Genomic DNA, 21,583 nt, shown 5'->3' with positions numbered 1-21,583 from the left:
TGAATATTCATAACCTATATATATATATATATATATATATATATATAGTTTGCTGAAAACATCCAAAACAAAAGTTTATTATGTACACCTTTCGAATTTTTCTGTTCCCTTATATGAATATACCTGGACACTATTTAAAGGGGCTAAGGTCAATAAAAGCTCATCTGACGACTGAAAATCTTCAGAGGTGTTGACACGTTACCCAGGAGTCTGAGGGTCGTAGGTCAGCGCTGGGGAAACGGCTCCAAGGCACCCAAGCTGGGAACACAAGCCACCACCACGCGTTAGGACCCGCCGACACAAAGCGCCGCGGAAGGCGGGGCCTCGTGACGTCACAGAGACGCCCGCCCCCTTACGTCGCGCTCTGGGGAGGCTCGAAGGTTTCTGGCGGCGGCGGCGCCATTTTGCTGGAGCCTGAGACCGAGTGGGAGTGGAGTGGAGCGGCCGTTGTTGCCGACTCTTTTCTCCTCCCCACGGTCCAGTCAGCGGGCTGATCAGGCCATCGGCCCTCGAGCCGAGACTTGTCCTTTATTTAGTTCTGAGGAGTGCCTGGCCGACATGAGTGATGTAGAGGAGAACAACTTCGAGGGCAGAGTGAGTACAAAGCCGCGGGAGCCGTCTTCGGCGGCGGCCCGATGCTCGGGGTTCCACGGGGACGAGCGCGATCGGGCGGGGTTGTGGGGAGTGCTGCGGGGTCCCGCGAGGAACAACCCTTGGAGCCATCGCGATTGCTTCCTCACATCCCAAGATGGCTTCTGGGTTCCCAAACACTACGGCTACACCACCGCCCCTTTTTGGAGACTCACTGATACCTGGACTCCTGGGTTCTATTAACCCCCTATTTGCTCCCTCCCTTCTCCCCACACCTGAGGCTTCCTTATTTCTGTTCCGAGACGTGGGTCCCCGTCGCGGTGGGGCGGGAGGAAGCGGCAGGGAGTTCCCCTCCGGCCGGATAGTGGTAGGTGCTTCCTGCGGTTGGCATTTCTGGCGACCCCGAGCATCGTAGAGGGTCTCGGGGTCGAGTGTGCGGGGCTGTTTTCCGGGCGGGGAGAAGCTGGCGTGGGACTAGCTGGGGCCTGTGTCTCCTTGGCTCTCTATTGCAGTGAGCGGCCGCGTCTCTGTTGGAACCGGCGGCGTTGCGTCTATAAAGGCGAAAGCCTTGAGGTTGAAGGTGGGACGAGCCTAATGAAGTGGTTAGTCAACGACCGCACCGACCCTTAAGCGTTCTTAAGACGAGAGCTGTGAGGGGAAAACTACGCAAGGAGCCCTTTTACCTTAATGTCCCCTCTACTTTCCTTTCCCTTCAAAGTGAATGTGGAAATGCTATCTATAACGCCTATTTTCTAATTCCTTGATGTTGGGTTTTTTCTCTTCTTTATATCTCAACTTCTAATGCCTTTCTTCCTTTGATCTTTCATCTAAAAACTGATCACTCCTTTTCAGGTTTTTACGGTAAAAAACAAAAAAGGAATCTTCTTTCTTTAATCTTACATAACTGAACGAATTTCATGGCTCATACTTTAAAAATAACTTCAGTTTATGCTGTTCTTTAACTCAAATGGGTACCTGAAGATTACAGACCCTCTCCCATTTCTCTCGTCACCCCATCCCCCAGCGTAGGATCCAGAAGAAGGTTTTCATTATTTGTGGTCGGATGGTATAAACATCAGAAAGAATACGTTCTTCCCAGCTTAAATGCACTAGAACGTTTATTAATGTTTGAATTGTATTTCCGAAGTTACTCTAGTGGTGGAAATTGGTGGAAATGAGTTAGTGTGAAACCCTGAAAAGAAAACAAAAGCCCCAGGCAACACGTTCGGACTGTTGTGTTGGTATTTATTCTAGTCACTAGGGGAAACACATTAAAAAAAAAAAAAATACTAGAGGTGTGTCCTGTAAGGAATGAATTTTGTCCTTTTTGGAAGTTCATAATATAAACACCTGTAACCAGGCCGTCAAAGCGGATGGTCGAATTAGGCTTTTGGTTTTTTTGAGGAAACAGGTTTAAAGCAATAGGTTGGAAACCAAAAAGCTACCTTTTAAAGCTATTCCTTTAAGATTGGATTTTTTGGATACAGTTTGGAGCATGAATGTAAATGAATAATAGTTGAACCTCATTTTTTAGCATAATGTATTGATTGTACCAACAAAACTTTTAAAAATCATACAATAAAAATATTTGGTGGTAGTTGTCAGCTGCTGCTTGTTTTGAAAATGTTAGGTAGTTAGGGGAAGAAATTTTGCTGTCCATTTAACTTTCCTTCGATTAACTTTCATTACAAAATATTTGTTTTGGTTTGGTTTGAAGTGAAGAGGACTACTTAATTTTTAAGTGGTCATCAAGGAAGGGAGTAAGTTCTAGATAATGGTCACTTTACCCACAGAAGAAAGTAACATGTTTCAAAACACAAATCTAAACAAAGCATGTACACCCATTTTAAGCTAAAATGTAGGCATTAACAGTTAATTTTTAAAAAGTATAGTACATATATAGATTTTACCTTTTTTCTCCCAGTAGATTGAATAATTGTGTGTGTGTTTTGGTTTGGTAGGGTTTTTTTGTTTGTTTGTTTGTTTGTTTGTTTGTTTGGTGGAGGTAATTGTTTTTATTTGTAATTGGTTAAGGAATTACAACACTAGAAACTCTTCTGGAGGTGTACTATACTTTTTTATTGTTTCTTAAGGCAATTTAATATTCACTAGTGCTTTTGGTTTTTACACTACCGTGACCTTCATCTGCTGACCATAAATCAGCAGTTAAAAAAATTTTATATGATACAACTGCTGTGTACTTACCTTTGTATCTATAGATACCTAAATGATGTAACAATCAGTCTCAAAAAAGGATTTTCAAATGATGTATGTTGGTATTTAAGTAGTTGTTATGCTTCAGATTTTTTCTTCAATTAGGGAAAACACTGGTCAGTATTTGAATGTTAGGGTTATCAGAAGCATTTGTGGAGATCATGAATCCAATTAAGTGCACTTTCATTTACTTTATCTGCAATGTAAACAGGGCACATATTAACCCCATCTTACTAGAAAGATATTTAGAATTAGTAACTTTCTGAAAGCTACTGAACATATTAAAGAAACAGGACTAATACTTAGTATTGCCTACTTTATAGGATTTTTGAATCTGTCGCCCCAGAAATCTTTGATGTATTTTCTAATTTACTGTTCATTATAATCTTATAAAGGCTGGAGTAATGTTAGCATTTCAGGAGTTACAAACTGATAACCAGAAGACGGCACAGCCAGGTATCTGAGACAAGTAGCAGTTCTCTGTTCATTGCATACACACATTGTGCTGTATATATTTTCATTTACTTTTTTAAAGAGAGCACACTGTACTTCAGTGTCTCAGATCCATTAGTGGAGTTTACTAAAAGCAGTTACGGATGCTTTATTTTCCGTTATAATGCATCTTCCATTTTAAAGGACTAGAGTAAAAGAACTTTAGGAAGGAAAATATAATTGGCTGAATTCTGTTGTAAATAACCAGAGGTGAAACTCATTGACAGAGCATGTGCTAACTTTTTAGTAAGGGCCAGCTAGGTGTTGTTCTTCAGAGAAAGAGAACTTGCAGTCTGATTTGAGATGACTGGCTGATGGTTCAGATCTGGGTAAAAGTAAGTATGTGATAGAATTAATAAGGAATTTAGAAAATTCAGCTCTGAGCAGTTTGAGCTAGGAGAAAGGGAAAGATTTACCTAGGATGTAAAACTTTCACTAGTCTGATGATTAGGGAAATTAATATTGTATGAATGTGACAGTGAAAAAGTAGGTCATACTGGAATAGTGAAAGATAGATTTGACTCGTACAGTCAGATAACGGAGGATTTTGAATTCTAGGTTTAGAAATCGGGACATAACCTGATATACAGTAAGGAGCCATCTTAATTCTGGGAGGGGTATAATGAAAAGAATTTTAGCCAAGACCAAAGAGACCAGACCAGTTCAGGAAGAGCAGCCGGAAGCACTTGAAATATTTAAGGAAGTAAATTATGAAAAAATTTGGTCGAAACAGGACTGCAGTAGAATGTAAAGAATGAATGAGATGATTTCCAAGATGCCATTAAAATAAATCCAGGAGAATAATGGTGCCATTAAAAAAATAGGTCTGTTAAAGCAATTTGCTTGGGATATGTATATCAAGTTAAGCATTTCAAGTGGAAATGTACTTTGGAGCTGGGAGTGAGATTGGCTATGGCTTTGCATGTCATCTTCATAGAAGTAATGAGTTGTTTACTTCATATAGGATTTTTATCTCAAAAAATTTAGTGTCCTTTATAGAAATGTTAAACTTTTCTTATTTTACTTATTTTATTCCCCCTTATTCCTAAATTTTTAAAAACTAAACTAAGAAAAATATTGACTGCAATTTTTTTCTCATACAGTGGCCCAATGTTTATAATAGAGATTGATTCTGTATTGTTGAGGGATCCACTGTATAATCACACAAATGTTTATAATATGCTTTGTAGTACAGTTGAAGAAGAAAGATGCTACTTATTCTTGCCTCTTTTTCAAGGCCTGTTCCTGCTCCTGGAGTAGTTGGAATATTTTTGAGAGAATCCTAGAGTTCCTCTTAATATATGAGATGATTGGATGATAAAAGTGAAGAGCAAAGCAAATTCATCTGTACCAATTTAGAATTAGAAGTTGTGTGTGTTTTAGATATTTTGTTAAAGAATGGAAGAAATGGGGGCAGGGTTATTTATCTTCTCTGAAGCCTGATTTATTAATTAGGGTTGATGACTCATTCAAAACCCAGCTTGTTGACTGGCTTGTTTAAAAAAAAAAAGAAAAAAACTCTTAAACTAAGTTATATATCTCATCAAATCAACCAGTTTCAAAAGGGGTAAAGCTTCCTTTCTTGTAGTAGTGATAGTATTAAACCTGAGGGGTTTTTAATTTGTCTTGGACTTTATTTTCTTAAAGTTAAGTACTATCATTTATCCAATTTTAATGTTTTTTAATTTTCCTTGAAGAATTTGTAAACTTAGGGAAACATCTTAAAACTCACATTTTTATATTTGAAATTCACTGAAGGGTGCTAATTTGATCAATATAAGTAGAAAGCATGATTTTGAAAGGGTGCAGTGCAAGTAACTATACCCATAATGCATAGTTATTATTTTTCAGATCTATTATAGATGCTTATGCTTTGTACTTTTACTAAAATGAGAATAAAGAACCTTGAGATCTGAAAGAATATAAAAGGATTTCAATATTTAGGAATGAGAGTCATTTAAAAACCAGACAAAATAAGCTTTGTCTATGGGCTTCATTTTTTAAAGAACTGAACTTACTTATGGTATGGCATGTAGTATAACAAATGTGAAATGACATGAATAATTAGCACAATAGTTTCCTAGAACTTGTCTGACAGTGTGAAAACCTTCTCTTTCATAGACAGTATCAGTGGGTGCTCAGGCATTAAATAACTAACCCTGCGACCTTTGTAAAGTGTGTATTCACATGCTAAGTAAATTAATACTGATTGTTATTTGTTTATATGTCCTAACAGATTTAGCAGGACAGAAGTGGAGGCGAGAAAATGGTAACAATCAGATGAGGAAAAGATTGTAAACACTGTAGAAAAGTGGAGAGAATAATGAAAGGAAATGTGGTTCCCCTTCCCTCCTTTAAGTTACTGCCGTATATAGTTGTGTATAATCCTTATTGTCTCATGATTTTCACCACAGATGTGAGTGACTTGAGGTAGAAGAAAAGTTATTTTTCCTTGAAACCAGGGTCCTGTTATCTGACTACTCAAGATTCATAAATGCTGCATGACACCAGAAGATGGGAACATAAGTAGAGAATGCTGTAACACATTCCTAGTTTGGTTTTAGTTGCTATTCATTGGCTTTTAATATAGCTAAACCACTTTTAGTCCTTGTAAGCTTGTTTTCTCTACCTTTGAAATTGCCACTTAAGCACCAGTGTTTTGAATGTTACAATTGATCATGATATGTAAGTTAGCAGGTTTATGAGCCATGTTTAAAATTTGTACAAAAGATTATAAATTTTACAGATAATTTCACAATTGTGACATGAGTTTAAATTTGATTATACAGTATGTGTATAAGTGCCAATTACTAAATCATTTCATTGTGTTAAAAGGTCCCAAAAGTATTCCAAACTTTAGAAAATATACAGACATACAGTGTTAGAATATCTGTGAACCTTTGCAGGCAGAAACCACATTAACTTCATTCAGAATGCAGCATTCAGGTATGGCCTTGAAAGAAGGAAAAGAAAATATTGTTTAAAATGAACAATCGGTATTTTGTTTTTAAGGGATTGCTCCAATAGCAATTATGGTTTAAGAAGAGTCTGCAAGGAGGAAGCAGAAATATTATTTCTGTAGACTGAAATTAAAACAATTGAGTAAATATAGATTTCTTACAAGTCCAAAAGAATGACGTTCTTAGTACAGTAAATACTGTAAAGTATTTGGGTAACTTAAGTACATTCTCCCTCTTTTGGGACATATAATTTAAATTATATTTAAATGCATTTCTGTGGCAATAGATCTCCAATTTTACTTGGAGAAATTTTGTTTTACAAGTTTAATACTGTACTCATAGACTTAAATTTGTGTAAATTTTGTACCATTACCTGGCATAGAATTTGCCTGGCCTTAATACTGGAATGGGTTACAGTGTAGCATTTATTAGTTTATGTGTTTATTTTAATGGGTATTAAGTACTAAGCATATGTGTTGAGTTTTTTTTTTACCCCGTCTGTTACATGATATAGGCTGTATTAAAAGACTACAATTATTGCTTGCTGTAGGAATACTTCATGTTCCACAACAACATGTACATATATTTAATAACTTTCCTGGTAAAAAGAATAGTTACATGGTATTGTGATTATTTAAAGTGTGTAAAATACAACTGTATTTTAACATAGAAGTATGGTTCTTAGTGAGCTTGTGTTGGATTCACTGTAGTCTTTTCTTAGTGTTCATAGTTAGTTCCCTCCTTTTCAGTTGTGCTGTATCCTTTAACCACTGCCAGAGGTATCTTGATAAAAACAAGCAAATAAACAAAAACCTGCTTAAGCAAGTCCTGCTGGCTGTGAGAACTTTCTGCCTGGCTTCTGGTTTATAGTACATAAGGTAGACTAGAGGCCTATTTAAGATTTCTGTTAAAATCTGTGATATGAGTTGATTGAGTCTTTAATCTTCCCGTTTCAATTAATAGTTGTTGGTTTCAGGAACCAGGTTACAGAGGAATTTGTAGAATTACTTAACTGAACAGCTTTCAGAACAGGTTAAGTGAAACAGGGTAGATACCACCCCTTCTTAAGTTATTTGAAAATGGTAAATATAGGTATTAATGTGACGATTTTTCTGTTTAAAGACTACTAACTACCAATGATGGACCATTTTTATGTTATAGTAAAAATATTTCTAAAGAATTTATTTTGTACTTAGTAGCTTATTCTTTAGGTTGTTTACTGATGGTTATTGATCTACCTTTTTAGATAAGTTTGTAAATTGTTTTTGGAAGTTAAAATCATAGCGACAGCTTTATAACTAGGAGTTAGAGGAAGCTAAGAGGAGTAATTCTTAATTTTGGATTATTTCATGAAGAAATTTATGCAGGTTCAGATTTCCCCAAGATAAAAAGAGAAGGGCAGACAAAAAAAGGAGGTTAGGTATTTATGAATACCTTGGTTAATAGGAAGCAGAATATACTGATGTCTTTTAAAAAGACATCCTATCATACATTACTGCACTGTTGGTATGCCAGAACTGGGATTTAAACTTTAAGATCTGAGTTACCTTGTTCCTAAGAAGTGGTCATTTTCAACAACTACCAAAGTTGTGTTTACGAGAGAAGAATTGAAAAGCAAAAATACTTAAATATTTGGACCATAAAATATTTGTCACATACTGGAAAGCTTTAAATAAACATTTAAGAGTAAATTTGGGGTTTTAATGTAAGATTTTTATTTCTGTCCTAGTAAAATTAAAGGTTTTCAGGGTCTTAGAGAGCAAAGCCTTCTGATATAACAAGGGCTATGTGATGTTTGTAGATACAATTCCAGCTATTGGTATTCTATAGCATAAATTAATGTTACGCTAGAGGTAACATTACGCTTTATAGAAGGGAATGCCATAAAAGGAGAAGATGTTCTTATCAGTTTAGTTAGTGAACCAGTCTGTGAGACCCAATTACAAGCAAATTGGCCATACCTTTTTTTTTTTTTTTTTTTTAAGTACTAAGTATGCTGCTTTTACAGTTTCAATGAATGAAAAAACCTAAATTGCTATACTTGCTCTAGGCATCTGTCCAGGAATTTACAGAGTATATAAGATGTGGTTGAAAGGTTTATTATAGATAGCTAAATCGGAAAGGTTGGTATTAAACAGAAAGGTAGCTGTATATTTCAGGTTTGTTTTCATCTGAAAAAATGGATAAGCTCGGTGACATCAGTACAGTTCTTAATAAGTAAGTCTTTTGACATTAAACTTGAAGTAAAGGAATAGTTTAAGAAAACTGTTAAAAGAAAGTGGTGTGATAGTCTTAGGGCATAAATAAAAATTGGTGTAAAATTCCTTTTGTGAGATTGGGATAATTATTTACATTAATAATCAAGGCTTAAATTGACAGAGAAACCAAACTGTCCATCCTGTTTTGGTCATAAGTGCATCATATCTGTCAAATTAAACAAGCTTTTAATCAGTTATACATTATTTTATTTGGAAAGTTTTGAGTTACTTCCAGCTTTTTCAAAAACCAGTTTTCTGATATAGGAGATATAGTCATTGAAGGGAGTACAAATACACATAAGTGCATAAAATATGTATAAACTATGACCGAAAGAGGTGGGATCAAAGATAAAGACTGTGATACAAATTTTGTAACTTATGCATTATGATATTTCGTGAACAGTATAGCATTTTAAAGTGGCACGGTTGCAAAAATACATATTTTAGGAATTAACAAACCAGAGGGAAAATTTTAAGATTTTTATGCTTCCTCATATCCTCAGTTTTTTTCAATATATTTGTCTTCAGAACATATCTTTCTGGTTAAGTCAGAATGAGCAAAGATACTGTTTGAACAAATTGGGAGAGGGTATTAGTAATTTTGCTGATTTATTTTTTTTCTTTGACCTTGGCATGTGTGCTATAATGTGAGTTTAGACAGGTGTGTGCAAATATTCAGCTTGGGATGCTTTGCTTTAACTATATTTTGATTTCTTACATGACTTAGTAAAGCTTATTTTAAGATTACTAAGAATCTTCAAGTTATAAAATAGTGGAAATTTAACACTTAGGTGGGGGGAATAACAGTTAATATTAGATTTATGTTTGAATTAAGTATTTATATTGAAATTGTTCACATTTTAGGAACAAGAAGGAAATATGAAAGGGGAGGAGGGTGAAGAGTATGGTTAAAAAACATTTAGAGAAATTCAGTAAATTCTCTTTGCTAGAAACTAGACTTAAACAATTTTAAAGACTATAAATTGTTTTTTTTTTTAATAAACTAGTTATTTGCACTTTACCTGCTGGCTTTTCCATTTGGTAGATAACATTCTGAACTCCAGCAGAGTTTTATAATCCCCACGTGCTTAAATATACTAAATGTTCTTTTTCCATTAAGGTTAATGTTCGTGAAGAAATTGAAGAGTTTTTTCCAAGAATGTGGAAGATAAATCAAGATAAAAGAAGGCTAATGAAAAGTATTAAAGATCAGAAAATTAAAATTGAATGGGGGAAAAAATTGAACAGAAGATTGGTCAGATAGAAGCACTTGAATATTTTTTTTTAAGGCTATTTTGAATTGTTTGAATTGGGGAAGAATACACGAAGTATGAAAAATGAAAAACTCAATGAAGAATGAAGAGAAGTAGAAAGCAAGAGTGAAGTAGAATTAAAAGAATCTGGAAGAATGAATGGGTCCTAGGTTAAGTAAATGTATGGTTTATGTTCCAGTGTCTGTATGATCAAGTTGTAGATGAATTTGCATGATTACTTAGTTAAATGAGAATTGGTGATCTGGTTCAAGTAGGGAATTATTGAGGACAGTTAGCAGTATTAACAATGGGTTATTAATGAGCTGAAATTTTTTCTGGAGGGTGTTGCCTAACCATTTGTTTTTCAGGAGCAATCAATATAAATTACGGTACTTTAAATGTTAGGTGTTAGGCATCTACGTGACCAGTGCCATTTGTAATACTGTCTTCTTTGGTAGGAGTCTCGCTCTCAGTCAAAATCTCCAACGGGAACTCCTGCTCGTGTAAAATCGGAGAGCAGGTCAGGATCTCGTAGTCCATCAAGGGTTTCCAAACACTCTGAATCCCATTCTCGATCAAGATCAAAATCCAGGTAAGTGTGTTTAAAATAATATTTAAAATGCCTTCCTTGAGTTTTTTCAGGCAGAGGGGTTTTTAGCTGCATTCTGTGTAGAATTTTCACCAAAGATTCAAAATCACTAAAGAGTTTTTCTCAGACCACAGAGTTTAGAAATGAATAATATATTCTGAAGACTTAGATAAGAATCATCTCTTGGACCAATTAATCTATTGAATACTAGCTGTTAATACAAATTAAATACATACTGATTGATTTAAATGTACTTGGTATTTGAGAATGTGTTTGGTTTTATGCCAACAATATTTGCACAACTAAAAGGCAGTTTTCTCCATTGGAGACTTGCGTGTAATTTAGTGCAGGGAAGGTTGATGGGTGTGTGTTGTTCTGGTTGGTTATCAGAGAATGATTTGGAAAGCTTTTTTAAGATTCATGTTCCAATTACATCCTTTACCTGAAGATTCTGATTCTATGTCTTGGGTGGAGCTCTCCATTACACAGTGGAGGCAGTGGGGAGCCCCACTACTGACAACAGCAAAAACTCTTTAGGGAACCACTGCAAAGTTCACTATCAGATTTCCTTGGTGCACTGTGGTAGGATAAAAAGGTTAAAAATAACCTGGACAGTTAATTTGGTAAATCATTGTCATTTCTTCAGTACAGACATAGGATTTATGTCTTTTTGCAAGGGGCTATGAGACAGAAGAATCAGTTCTAAGGCAGTATTTTTCTTAAAGTCCATAGCCATGCTGTTTTCTCTGTTATATCCAGGATCCAGACCATACTTGATTTACTAACAACTCAATTATTTAATTAAATACACATGTGCAGAATAACACTGGATAGAATTTGGGTGTAGAACTAGAAATAAATGTATTTTTATCTTGGGGCCTTTACATTTGCCAATCTCAGCCAAGAATTCTTTTTTTTCAGATATTCTCATTAATTTGATTGTCACCTGAAAAGATTAAATAACACACCCACACTCTTAATTCCCTTGCTCTTCTTCTCTCTCCTCCCATACCCCTGTAATATTGACCACTATCTGATTTAAAGAAAAAATAGGGACTCCTGAAGAGTTGTAAATTTATGTCTCACTTTCATTTCTATTTAAAAGTAACAATTGATATTTTAAATGACAGGTTTTCTTATTTATAAAAATTTTGTTATTTGTTTTTTAAATTGGGGCTTTAAATTTGTAGCTCTAAGGAAAATAGGGAATCCTGTTTGGTATTCTTTTTTTTTTTTTTTTTTAAGATGACTGGTATGGGGATCTTAACCCTTGACTTGGTTTTGTCACCACCACGTTCTCCAAAGTGAGCTAACTGGCCATCCCTATATAGGGATCTGAACCCGTGGCCTTGGTGTTATCAGCACCACTCTCTCCCAGGTGAGCCATGGGTCGGCCTTCTATTTAGTATTCTTGCACAAAGACAAGTCTTTGTACCTATTTCACCCCACGCCAGAGATGATTACTTTTCTTTTAGATAGGCAATTCATTTTATTGTTTTCTTTCCTGGGAAGAAGCTTTTCATTATTCAAGATTTTACACAATGTTGTCTCAGTCCTTTTCTAATCTTTACTCGTAGTTTCCTTTATAAAGTATCCTAATTCCTAGCAGATTGTACTATTTTGCTATTCTCTAATACATCTTCATATCTTCTTGCCAATGAACTTTTGCTCTTACTACTCCTACAGCCTATCAAAATCTAGCTATTAAGTCTCCCATTTTTATTGTTCACCTTTGTTTTAGAAAATCTTTCCTCATTAGTTTTATTCCCTTCCTTTATATGCTCTCTTTTTAAGCTTTCTGGCCCTTAGCATTTATAACATTTATTGAGTGCCATATAGAAGTTATTTTTATGACTGTCATCAGTACTGGTCTGGGTAAGTTAAGAATGGGTCATATGAATGGTAAATAAGAATTTGTTGGATTAATTTTATAGGCAAAGAAAGAGGACTATCTGAGAGCAACTGGAAATAATCAGAAATAGGTGAGCTAAGGAATCAGCAGTGGACAGATGGGTAAGATGCTGTAGAAAGCGTCAAGAAATGAAGACTCATAAGTGTCTATTAGATGAGTTGGGCATTTAGGTTATTAATTAATTTAGCAGATACTAGATTGTAGTAGGCTGAAGAAAGATTGGAAAGGAAATGATACTTAGCAGTGAAGGGAATATGGAACTATATGGAGATGGTGTCAAGAATCAAAGGAGTTTATTATAACGCGTGGTAGTTGGGTTTTGTTTTTCTTTTTCGAGAAGGTAGAGCCTTAACATATAAGGTAAGGTGGAAAAAGGGTGAATGTAGAAGGGATAGACTGAGAACAGGGCAGAGGTTGTAGTGATTTAAGAGAACAAGAGGAAGAATACCCTTTGCTCAGAAAGAAAGGAGCTGAGGATAGGCAGGGATAAATGAATACGTCCTTGGAAGAGGGAAAGGTTTTAATTATTTTGTTCCAGTGTTTTTACCAAAATTTATTTCTCCCAAAGGTCAAGGTCAAGGAGGCATTCTCATAGACGTTATACTCGATCCAGATCCCATTCTCACTCTCACAGGAGACGATCTCGAAGTAGGTCATATACACCAGAATACCGGCGGCGAAGGAGCCGAAGTCATTCTCCAATGTCTAACCGGAGAAGGCATACAGGCAGCAGAGTATGTGGTTTATAAAAATTAATGAAAATTTTTCTCTTTCCTGTGTGGCATAATATCTAACTTTCATGAGAGCTTGCTTTTATGTTACTCCAGAAACATCCTTAATAAGCCACTTTACCTTTTAAAATAAAGAAAAGGAAAACCTTTTATATTACAAAGAAAATGTCATACATAATGTTATAATATAGAAAATGTTATAAAGGAATGCTACCATCCTAGTAAATAAGCTTGCATGTTTCACAACAGCTGTTGCAAAGGGGAGTGTATTTTCTTTTTTTTACTTTTGAGTAGTTAAAAAAGAGATGCAATTTGGGAAGAAATATCTTCCAAGAATTAAAATGGAAAGCATAAACTGAGTTGATTTGAGAATATTGAGATACATTCAAAATTTAACTTTGGGAGGTGGGCAGGGGAGCGCAGGCAGGCAGGGAAGTACCGAAAACTTAGTAGTAATAATAACTTAACACTTTTATTCAGTGTATTTCATACTCTTAACATCTCTGTGAGGCAGGTTATGTTATGGATAAGGCAGTCAAATCTTGGATGTGTGACATTTGAGAGATTATTTTGTTTTTGTTTTTGCTAACTGGCAGAGCCCAGGATTCAACCAGGCTGCCTGACTAAAGTTCCTGTGCTTAACTGCTATGCTCTACTATCTCACTTGGTGGAGTATTTTGTTATTTAATGATGTTTTGAAATCTGTACTTTGATTTTTTAAATCCAGATGATGGGAACATTGAAAGAGTATTCTTGGAAAAGAATGAAAATGGAGCAAGGGGAGTCTAAATCAGCAATTACAGATGAAGTCAGATTAGGTACAAATGTATAAGGGATGTAAAAAATTTAAATAAATTAGAAATACATGGTATTAAATTGAGGCTGAATTCTTAGTAAATACCTGGGCTAGTGAGTAGGAAAGTTTTTATTCAGGCCAGGAAGTATATTCCAAAGGCCTGGATGTACTGTAAAGTATGACTCATCTGCTTTAGTTCTCTTAAAATCTTATTTCCAAATGACTAGAAACAATATATTCTTTGTGTATTGGGTGAGGTGTCCTGAACAAAGTATTTCTGTTTGTTAATTTTGATTTTAATTTGGAGTTTAAAATTAAATAACATCTTTATTCAATAGGCAAATCCAGATCCCAACACCTGTCTTGGAGTGTTTGGCCTCAGTTTGTACACAACAGAGAGAGATCTTCGTGAAGTATTTTCTCGATATGGACCATTGAGTGGCGTTAATGTGGTTTATGATCAGCGTACTGGGCGATCGCGAGGATTTGCCTTTGTGTATTTTGAAAGAATAGATGATTCAAAGGAGGTAAATTTGTTTTTATCATTTTCATTTTGAAAAATTTTTGATATGCATGATTATAGTATTGAGTAGCTATTAAAAGCTGACTAATAGACTCCCATTTCTGTAAACATGTCCTCCCTGTGATCCTGATTCAAACTGTGCCTCTCATTGTTAGAATTGGAGTGACCACAGTTAAACTTTTCAGTTTATACTTTCTAGGACAGCTATTGAAGTCTGGCCTTATAAAGTGAACTATATGTGTTTGAGTTAATGGAAAAAGTGTGTAGGTGTTCTCTTTTGAATCAGCTGTACTGATGCTCCAAGCAGATGACTAAATTGACTTCTGACAATTATGATGTTTAGATTTAATCTATTTAATTTTGTTTCTGTAATTAGCTCCTTATAGATTCAGAGCTTTGTGAAGAATACATGGAAAGAATTGATAGAGTTTTTTTGTTACTTAATGCCATTCTTGTGCCTAACTGAATGACCCTATTTGATGTCAGAGATTTGAAATAGTGCTATTCTAATGTATTAGTTATAGGGCTGGCCAGTTAGCTTAGTTGGTTAGAGCATAGTGCTGTTAACACTAGGGTCCAGGGTTCCATCCCTATACTGGTCAGCTGCCAGAAAAAGAGAAAGAAAAAATAGCTTGTGTACTAGGTATTGAATTATAAAGGAAGCAGAAGACTTGTTTTCTCTTTACTATAAATTCTTAAATAATTGAGTTAGAAAATTGCATTTTAAGGAATTTAAAACTCAACGTTGAAGTTTTATCAGACCACTTAAGGTACAGGCATTACTTTTTTGTGCCATTTTACATGTGATAGCAGTTCGATATAGGTCATTACTGCTCTGTGCTCCAACAGTGTTTGAATGCAACATAAGCAGCCCTAATAAAAATTGGCATATCTTTCAAAAACAATAGATGCTATTGGCATCTAGTGAGTAGAAGCCAGAGATGCTGCTAAACATCCTACAATGTGCAGGATGGTCCCACACAACACAGAATCAGCAGTCCCAAAATGTCAGTAGTGCTGAGGTTGAGAAACCCTGGGTAATTCTAACAAAATAATACTTCCATTTGTAAGTCATATATGTAATAGGCACTCTAATGTCTTAGTCAGTCGTGACTTTTTTTTTTTACTGTTACATATTTGTGATTTGTTTATTCCCGTACTCAAGAGATAAAGGTGTAAATTTAGAGATATCAAAATATCTGATCTGAAGTAAGAATTGCAAAGTGGGAATAGTAACACAATTTAATTTTTTTTTCCATGGGGAACTTATTGTCTTACCTCTTTTTTCTTCCCTTGGTTTATTTCTGGATAAAATGAAAATGGCAACTTTACTTAGGTTTCAAAGAACTTCTTGCAAATATTTTCATTTTCTAAAGTGATTAAATTATCATTGTATTTATTGGTATTAGTACCTAAGGACAAAGTGATAGGAAATGTGAGCTCAGGTATAAAGACATAGGACTTGTTGGCAGGGTTAAAAGTTCCTCTATATTTGGAGTTCACTAGGTGGCGGTGTGTTACCTAAGGAATGACTTGACTAGTTTAGACTTGTCAGCTGAATTGCAATTTGTTTTGAGTTGCCCAGACTGAAACTAGTTACTGCCAACCTCAGAATTATATAGACTTCCTTGAGTTATGTGGTTGCTTCTCTAAGGCTGTGACTGCCCCCAGTCTTTAGGCACAGGCTTTCTGATTTTTTTTTTTTTTATCTAAAGCCTCTGTGTATATTAGAAAAACCAAAACTATTGTTATGCATATAGCAAAGATTAATATGTAAACTCCTCACCTGTTTGAGAAAGAAGTGCTTAAAGAATTTTGATTTTTGAAATTTCAGATGGAAAATGTGTTAAATTTGTTGCAATTTTTGTTTTACAGACACTTATTTATGGGATATAATTATTTTTTTAAGTTGGGTTTTTTAATTGCCAGAAACAAACAGTGCTATCAGAGTTGTTCTTCTGAAAGGTGAGACCAGAGAGATATATCTTGATCGTATAGGAGCATAGCCTCTTGTCAGAGTATGTTGGTTTTAATTAAAGTAAAAGAATTAGCTCTTTGGGGTACTATTAAGGTGAAATATTTGTGAATTACATTAAAATTGTGTGTCTTTATTGGTTCAGTCTCTGTAAAAAGGCTGAAAAGCATTACCAGAAATGTGTGTTTTGTATATCCCTTTATATCATCATTTCTTCTTGGCTTCTGAGTCTTATCAGTATACTGGACTGCAAACTAAAGAACAAGAATGGGGGCAGGTGATAATTAGAACCTGAAACTTAACTCATCCTTTTTAATGTTTTGAAATCATTCTTTATATGTGAAATAGCCGGAGACTAAGAATAATGAAATGGCAAGCTACCTGGACAACCCACAAAATGTTTAACATAAAAGACTTTTCACTCCTGTTCCCTTTGTTGATCTCTTGGAATGGAGAGTGGGAACTGAGCCAGAGCTGGAAAATTACTTGGGGGAAAGTTTATTAACTACTGTTTGAGCTGGGTAAATTAAAATGTGTTCTGGACAGTGTTGAGGTCTAGAAATGCTTATACAGTCCCCTGTACAAGCTGCATTGCTATGTCATTTTCAAAATTTGGAATTTATTTGGATTACACATACTTTCTGCCTAATTTTGAGTAATTATTACTTGAAGGCTAGTGAATTATGCGTGACTTTCTGTGCCTGTTTTCCTTTACAGGCTATGGAAAGGGCAAATGGAATGGAGCTGGATGGTAGAAGAATTCGAGTGGATTATTCTATCACCAAGAGAGCACATACACCTACACCAGGCATCTACATGGGCAGACCAACTCAGTAAGATTTCAGGTTTCCTAAGCTAAACTATAAGAGCCAGAAATGGGCTGAGTCCGTGGCGCACTTGGGAGAGTGCGGCGCTGGGAGCGCAGCGACGCTCCCGCCGCGGGTTCGGATCCTATATAGGAATGGCCGGTGCACTCACTGGCTGAGTGCCGGTCACAAAAAAGGCAAAAAAAAAAAAAAAAAAAAAAAAGAGCCAGAAATGCAGTAGAAAAGAGCCAGCCTGTGGCTCACTCGGGAGAGTATGGTGCTGATAACACCAAGGCCACGGGTTCGGATCCTATATAGGGATAGCCGGATAGCTCACTGGCTGAGCATGGTGCTGACAACACCAAGCCAAGGGTTAAGATCCCCTTACCGGTCATCTTTAAAAAAAAAGAAGAAGAAATGCACTAGAAATGTGTGCAAAATTTTGATTAATCACAAGATAAAATGGGGTTTTTTTTACCTGTAATTAAAGATGAAAGTTATTTAATTTGCATAATTTCTTTGAGTCTTTTCTGTTCTTTCTCTTCCTCTCTCCCTTTCTTCCTCTTTCCCTCGCCCTTCTTTCCTCTCTTTTTCAGCAAGAGGACAAATTAAAACTATCAAAGTGCATTCCTGGCTTTTCTCTCTGTGCCACTATACAAATAGAAAAATTATTAAATACTAGAAAAATATCATATGTCTTTTAATATTCTTTTTCTGTTTTTATGCAACCTGAGAAGTCTCTGTGTATAGGGCAGATTTTATTGATATTAGTGTTTGTTTAAAAAAAAAAAAAAGCTACAATTGTCACATTGAACAAAACATAAATAGGGGCTTTTATAATGTTTTTTAACATACAACCAGAGACATTATTCACAGAGATATTTCTTGGGAGTGCAAAAGGGAATACAGGCTTTCAGTTTTGAAACACTGGGGGAAATGGTTTTGGTAAGGAGAACCTACAGAAAACTAAAGTGAAAATAGTGTCCCTATGGCTAGGAGTTTGGAAAACACCAGGGGAAAGGGCTTAGAGTTTAAATTCATTGCCAAAGGTTTTAAACATCAGACCTTGAAATTATTTTAGTGCTATACCTTTGTGTAAGGTGGTTGGTTACTTTTTAAAATTCTTGACATTAACTAGTTGCCTTTCAGTTAGTCATAGGGATACATATCTTAGCTTTTTGGTACTACTTCACAAAACAGTGCTTCATTTTACCTTATTGAAAAGGTCCTGATGATGTGCGCAGTGCATTAATAGAATAGCAGATTATAGTTGTAAAAGCATTCTTGGTTATGTATGTAATGAATAAGAAGCCAAAGCAGAATACCATGGAAGTCAGCAAAATGAGATAAGGAGGCAATTGGCGTGAAAATGTTGTTCTTTCTTTTTTAAAAAAAGATGACCAGTAAAGGGATCTTAACCCTTGGCTTGGTGTTGTCAGCACCACACTCAACCAGTGAGCTAACCGGCCATCCCTATATAGGATCCGAAACCGGGGCCTTGGTGTTCTTAGCACCACACTCTCCCGAGTGAGCCACGGGCTGGCCCAATGTTCTTTCTCTCTTATCTGTCCTCTTTGCCTTCATTTTTAAAAATTAATTAATTAATGTTAGCTGGCCAGTTAGGGGATCTGAACCCTTGACCTTGGTGTTATCAACACTGTGCTCTAACAGACTGAGCTAACTGGCCAGCCTGCTGCATTTTTTTAAAGCTACCAATTGGTATTAAATGATCCCAGAAAATAATCATTCACACCAATGTAAAATTTTTACATTTTTCTGTAGTAGTGGTGGTGGCGGCGGAGGTGGAGGCGGAGGTGGAGGCGGAGGAGGTGGCAGACGTCGAGATTCTTACTATGATAGAGGATATGATCGTGGATATGACAGATATGAAGACTATGATTACCGGTACAGGTAATGTTTTAACTTAAGATTTATGTTCTAAATTGGATAATAGTAGTGTTATTTGGCGCTTTTATATTTGATGTGTATGGATAAAAACTTGATATTTAAAATAGATTGTATATGATGCTTTGAGAACAGAAGTGAACTATCTGTATTTACCCATATTTTGTTGTGCCACATACTTACTGTTCTAGTATCATTGGTACAGAGAGATCTTAATAGTTATCATATCATAGGTACATTATTTTGAATGATGAGGAATTTTTATTTTCATCAGCCTCAGTGGAGTTAATTATGTGATATGCTAAGTAATCTTTTATTTCTTACAGAAGAAGGTCACCTTCTCCTTATTATAGTCGATACAGATCACGATCAAGATCTCGTTCCTACAGCCCAAGTATGTAAACTTTGCCTTGGTAGCATTAAAAAACCTCATTTCTAATTAATGGCTTATTTTATTTTTTTTATTTATTTTTTGGTGGTTGGCTGGTATGGGGATCAGAACCCAGTGGCTTATTTTAGAATATTAGGATAATATTAGGGTATATATGGTGGCGGTTAATAGTTGGGAAAAGTCAGACTACAATTGTCATTTTGACTTTTTTTTTTTTTTCTCTTTCTCTTTCAGGACGCTATTGATAATGGAATAGTTGCAGTTAAGGACTTTTTTCCCCTTTATTTTTTTCTCTCTCTCTCTCTCTCTTTTTTTTTAAAAATTCTGGATTTCCCCAAGCTTCTAATCCTTCCTATTCCTATAAAAGAGCCCTTAAAAATATATATTTGGTTCAGTTAGCATCTGCACTTTTGTCAATTGTGTTGATGTTTTCCACTCCTTTTATTATACTATTAAAGATGTAATTGTCATTTTGAGTAGTTTAAACATCTTGAGTAAAAAGGAACCCCAGTGTTATGCTTTGTGATTTTTTTCCTTTGCTTTTACAGATGATTAACTCCTAGCTAATCAAATGAGGAAAGAAACAATTTTTAAAGCTTCCTTTGTGTTAGATATTGCATCAGAGGTCTGCATTTACGAAGAACTCCTTTTTTAACTTTCAGGGAAGATAGTAACACATAAAGTAGGTTCGGTCATGTCAGGTTTGTCTGGGGAGGCATGGAGCAAATAGTTGAGTGTAGAAAGTTTGAAACTATAGAAAAAAACTTCCTTGAACATTTCTTTTGAAGAACAGAATTTTTGTACCCTAAAAAATGTCTTTTTTTAGAAATGAAAAGCTTGTGGACTCCTACAAAAACATGTTGTATTTGAAGTACATCTGTTAAACCTTACAAAGTTAAAGTGTGATTTTTGTGTTAAACTTATTGAAATTTAAGTATTCCTTTATCAGTGAAGGACAGCCTTTATTTATTACCTACAGCAATTGTATAATTTGCTGTTAGAAATTTTAGTATTGGGACAATGGTTAAGCAGGTTATTGTATAGCATAGAGTCTTTAGAAGATACATGGAAACGTAGTCTGCCTTCAAATAAAAGTTAATTTCTTTGAAAACGGGATTGTGTCTTTATTGTGGTACAATGGAAAAATAAAACTGGGTTGATTTGAGAACTAGTTTTTCCTTTTCCTCACATTCCCCCAGTATATATTCATACAAGGTTTTGTTCATCCTGAGTAAATTTTCTAATTTTTCCTAATATTTTTTCTTACTCCTGAATGTAATCCTTGTCCCTTCTTTGGTCTTTAAAATCCCTGTTTTTCCTCCCTTTTTTGTGTGTGTGGACTGAGTTATAATATTGAGAGTATTCAGTACCAGCAGCATGCTGAAGGAAAGATAAATAAGTACTTCACATCTTCAAGAAGCCCACATTATAGTAGGAAACACACTTAAATGACTGTAATATGAGGGGAGGGTGTTTCAGGTTACCTTTTTAAAAAGGCATTAGGATCATGAGTTCCTTTATTTTCTCAAAGCAGTAGGAATAGAATTATTATGGTCTCTGATCCATAGAATCAGAATTTTGTAAGTCTACAGGATTGAAGTGTCTCGGACATCTTTATTAAAAAGCTAACTTTTCAAAACTTTTAAAAAAAAAATTTTTTTTTGCCAATAAAGGATATCCAAAGAAGTTGACAATCTTTTGTTGGTATCTAGAGGGTTTTTGTTGTTAAACCAGGTTATTGAAAAGACTGGAAACCATAGCCCTAAATAGAATATCAATCTGTTGACTACAGGAGTATTTTAAAAACTTAAGCAGCATATCATCAAAGTGAAAACTTCCACAACCCATACGAAGAAACAATAAATATAATTAAAGACAAGTAGATGTTAGGTGTGGTAAGGAGAAAAAGCTGAGAGGGAGAATAAAGAAGTAAGGGGACAAGTTTAAACAGGGTGATCTTTGAAGGCCTCCCTGAAAAGTCAAAATTTGAAGATCTGAAGGTGAGGGACATCTACGTATGTGGGAGAAGAGCATATGACATACAAGGGTACTTCAGAAAGTTCATGGAAAAATAAAATTGAAAGATACAAATCTTTCCATAAACTTTTTGAAGTACCTTCATATAGGGAAAAGCAAGTATAATGGCCTTAAGCTAGTAGCATACCTGGAATGCTAGATAAGAAAGGC

The 21,583-nt window shown here is 35.3% G+C and overlaps 1 protein-coding gene across 1 annotated transcript; it reads left to right on the top strand.

Moving 5' to 3' along the window:
- Positions 1-418: 418 nt before the first annotated feature.
- TRA2A (transformer 2 alpha homolog) lies at positions 419-20,507 on the top strand. The gene is made up of 8 exons (XM_063098853.1): positions 419-594; positions 10,227-10,360; positions 12,838-13,003; positions 14,135-14,323; positions 17,012-17,127; positions 18,883-19,011; positions 19,332-19,399; positions 19,631-20,507. Exons 1-8 carry the CDS (start codon positions 559-561, stop codon positions 19,639-19,641), a joined length of 849 nt encoding a protein of 282 aa, XP_062954923.1. The 5' UTR covers positions 419-558; the 3' UTR covers positions 19,642-20,507.
- The last annotated feature ends 1,076 nt before the right edge of the window (positions 20,508-21,583 follow it).

Source organism: Cynocephalus volans, chromosome 6, assembly GCF_027409185.1.
Source record: "Cynocephalus volans isolate mCynVol1 chromosome 6, mCynVol1.pri, whole genome shotgun sequence".
Classification (NCBI taxonomy): domain Eukaryota; kingdom Metazoa; phylum Chordata; class Mammalia; order Dermoptera; family Cynocephalidae; genus Cynocephalus; species Cynocephalus volans.
Note: the sequence above shows the minus strand (reverse complement) of the source record. Positions and strands in the feature narration are given on the sequence as shown.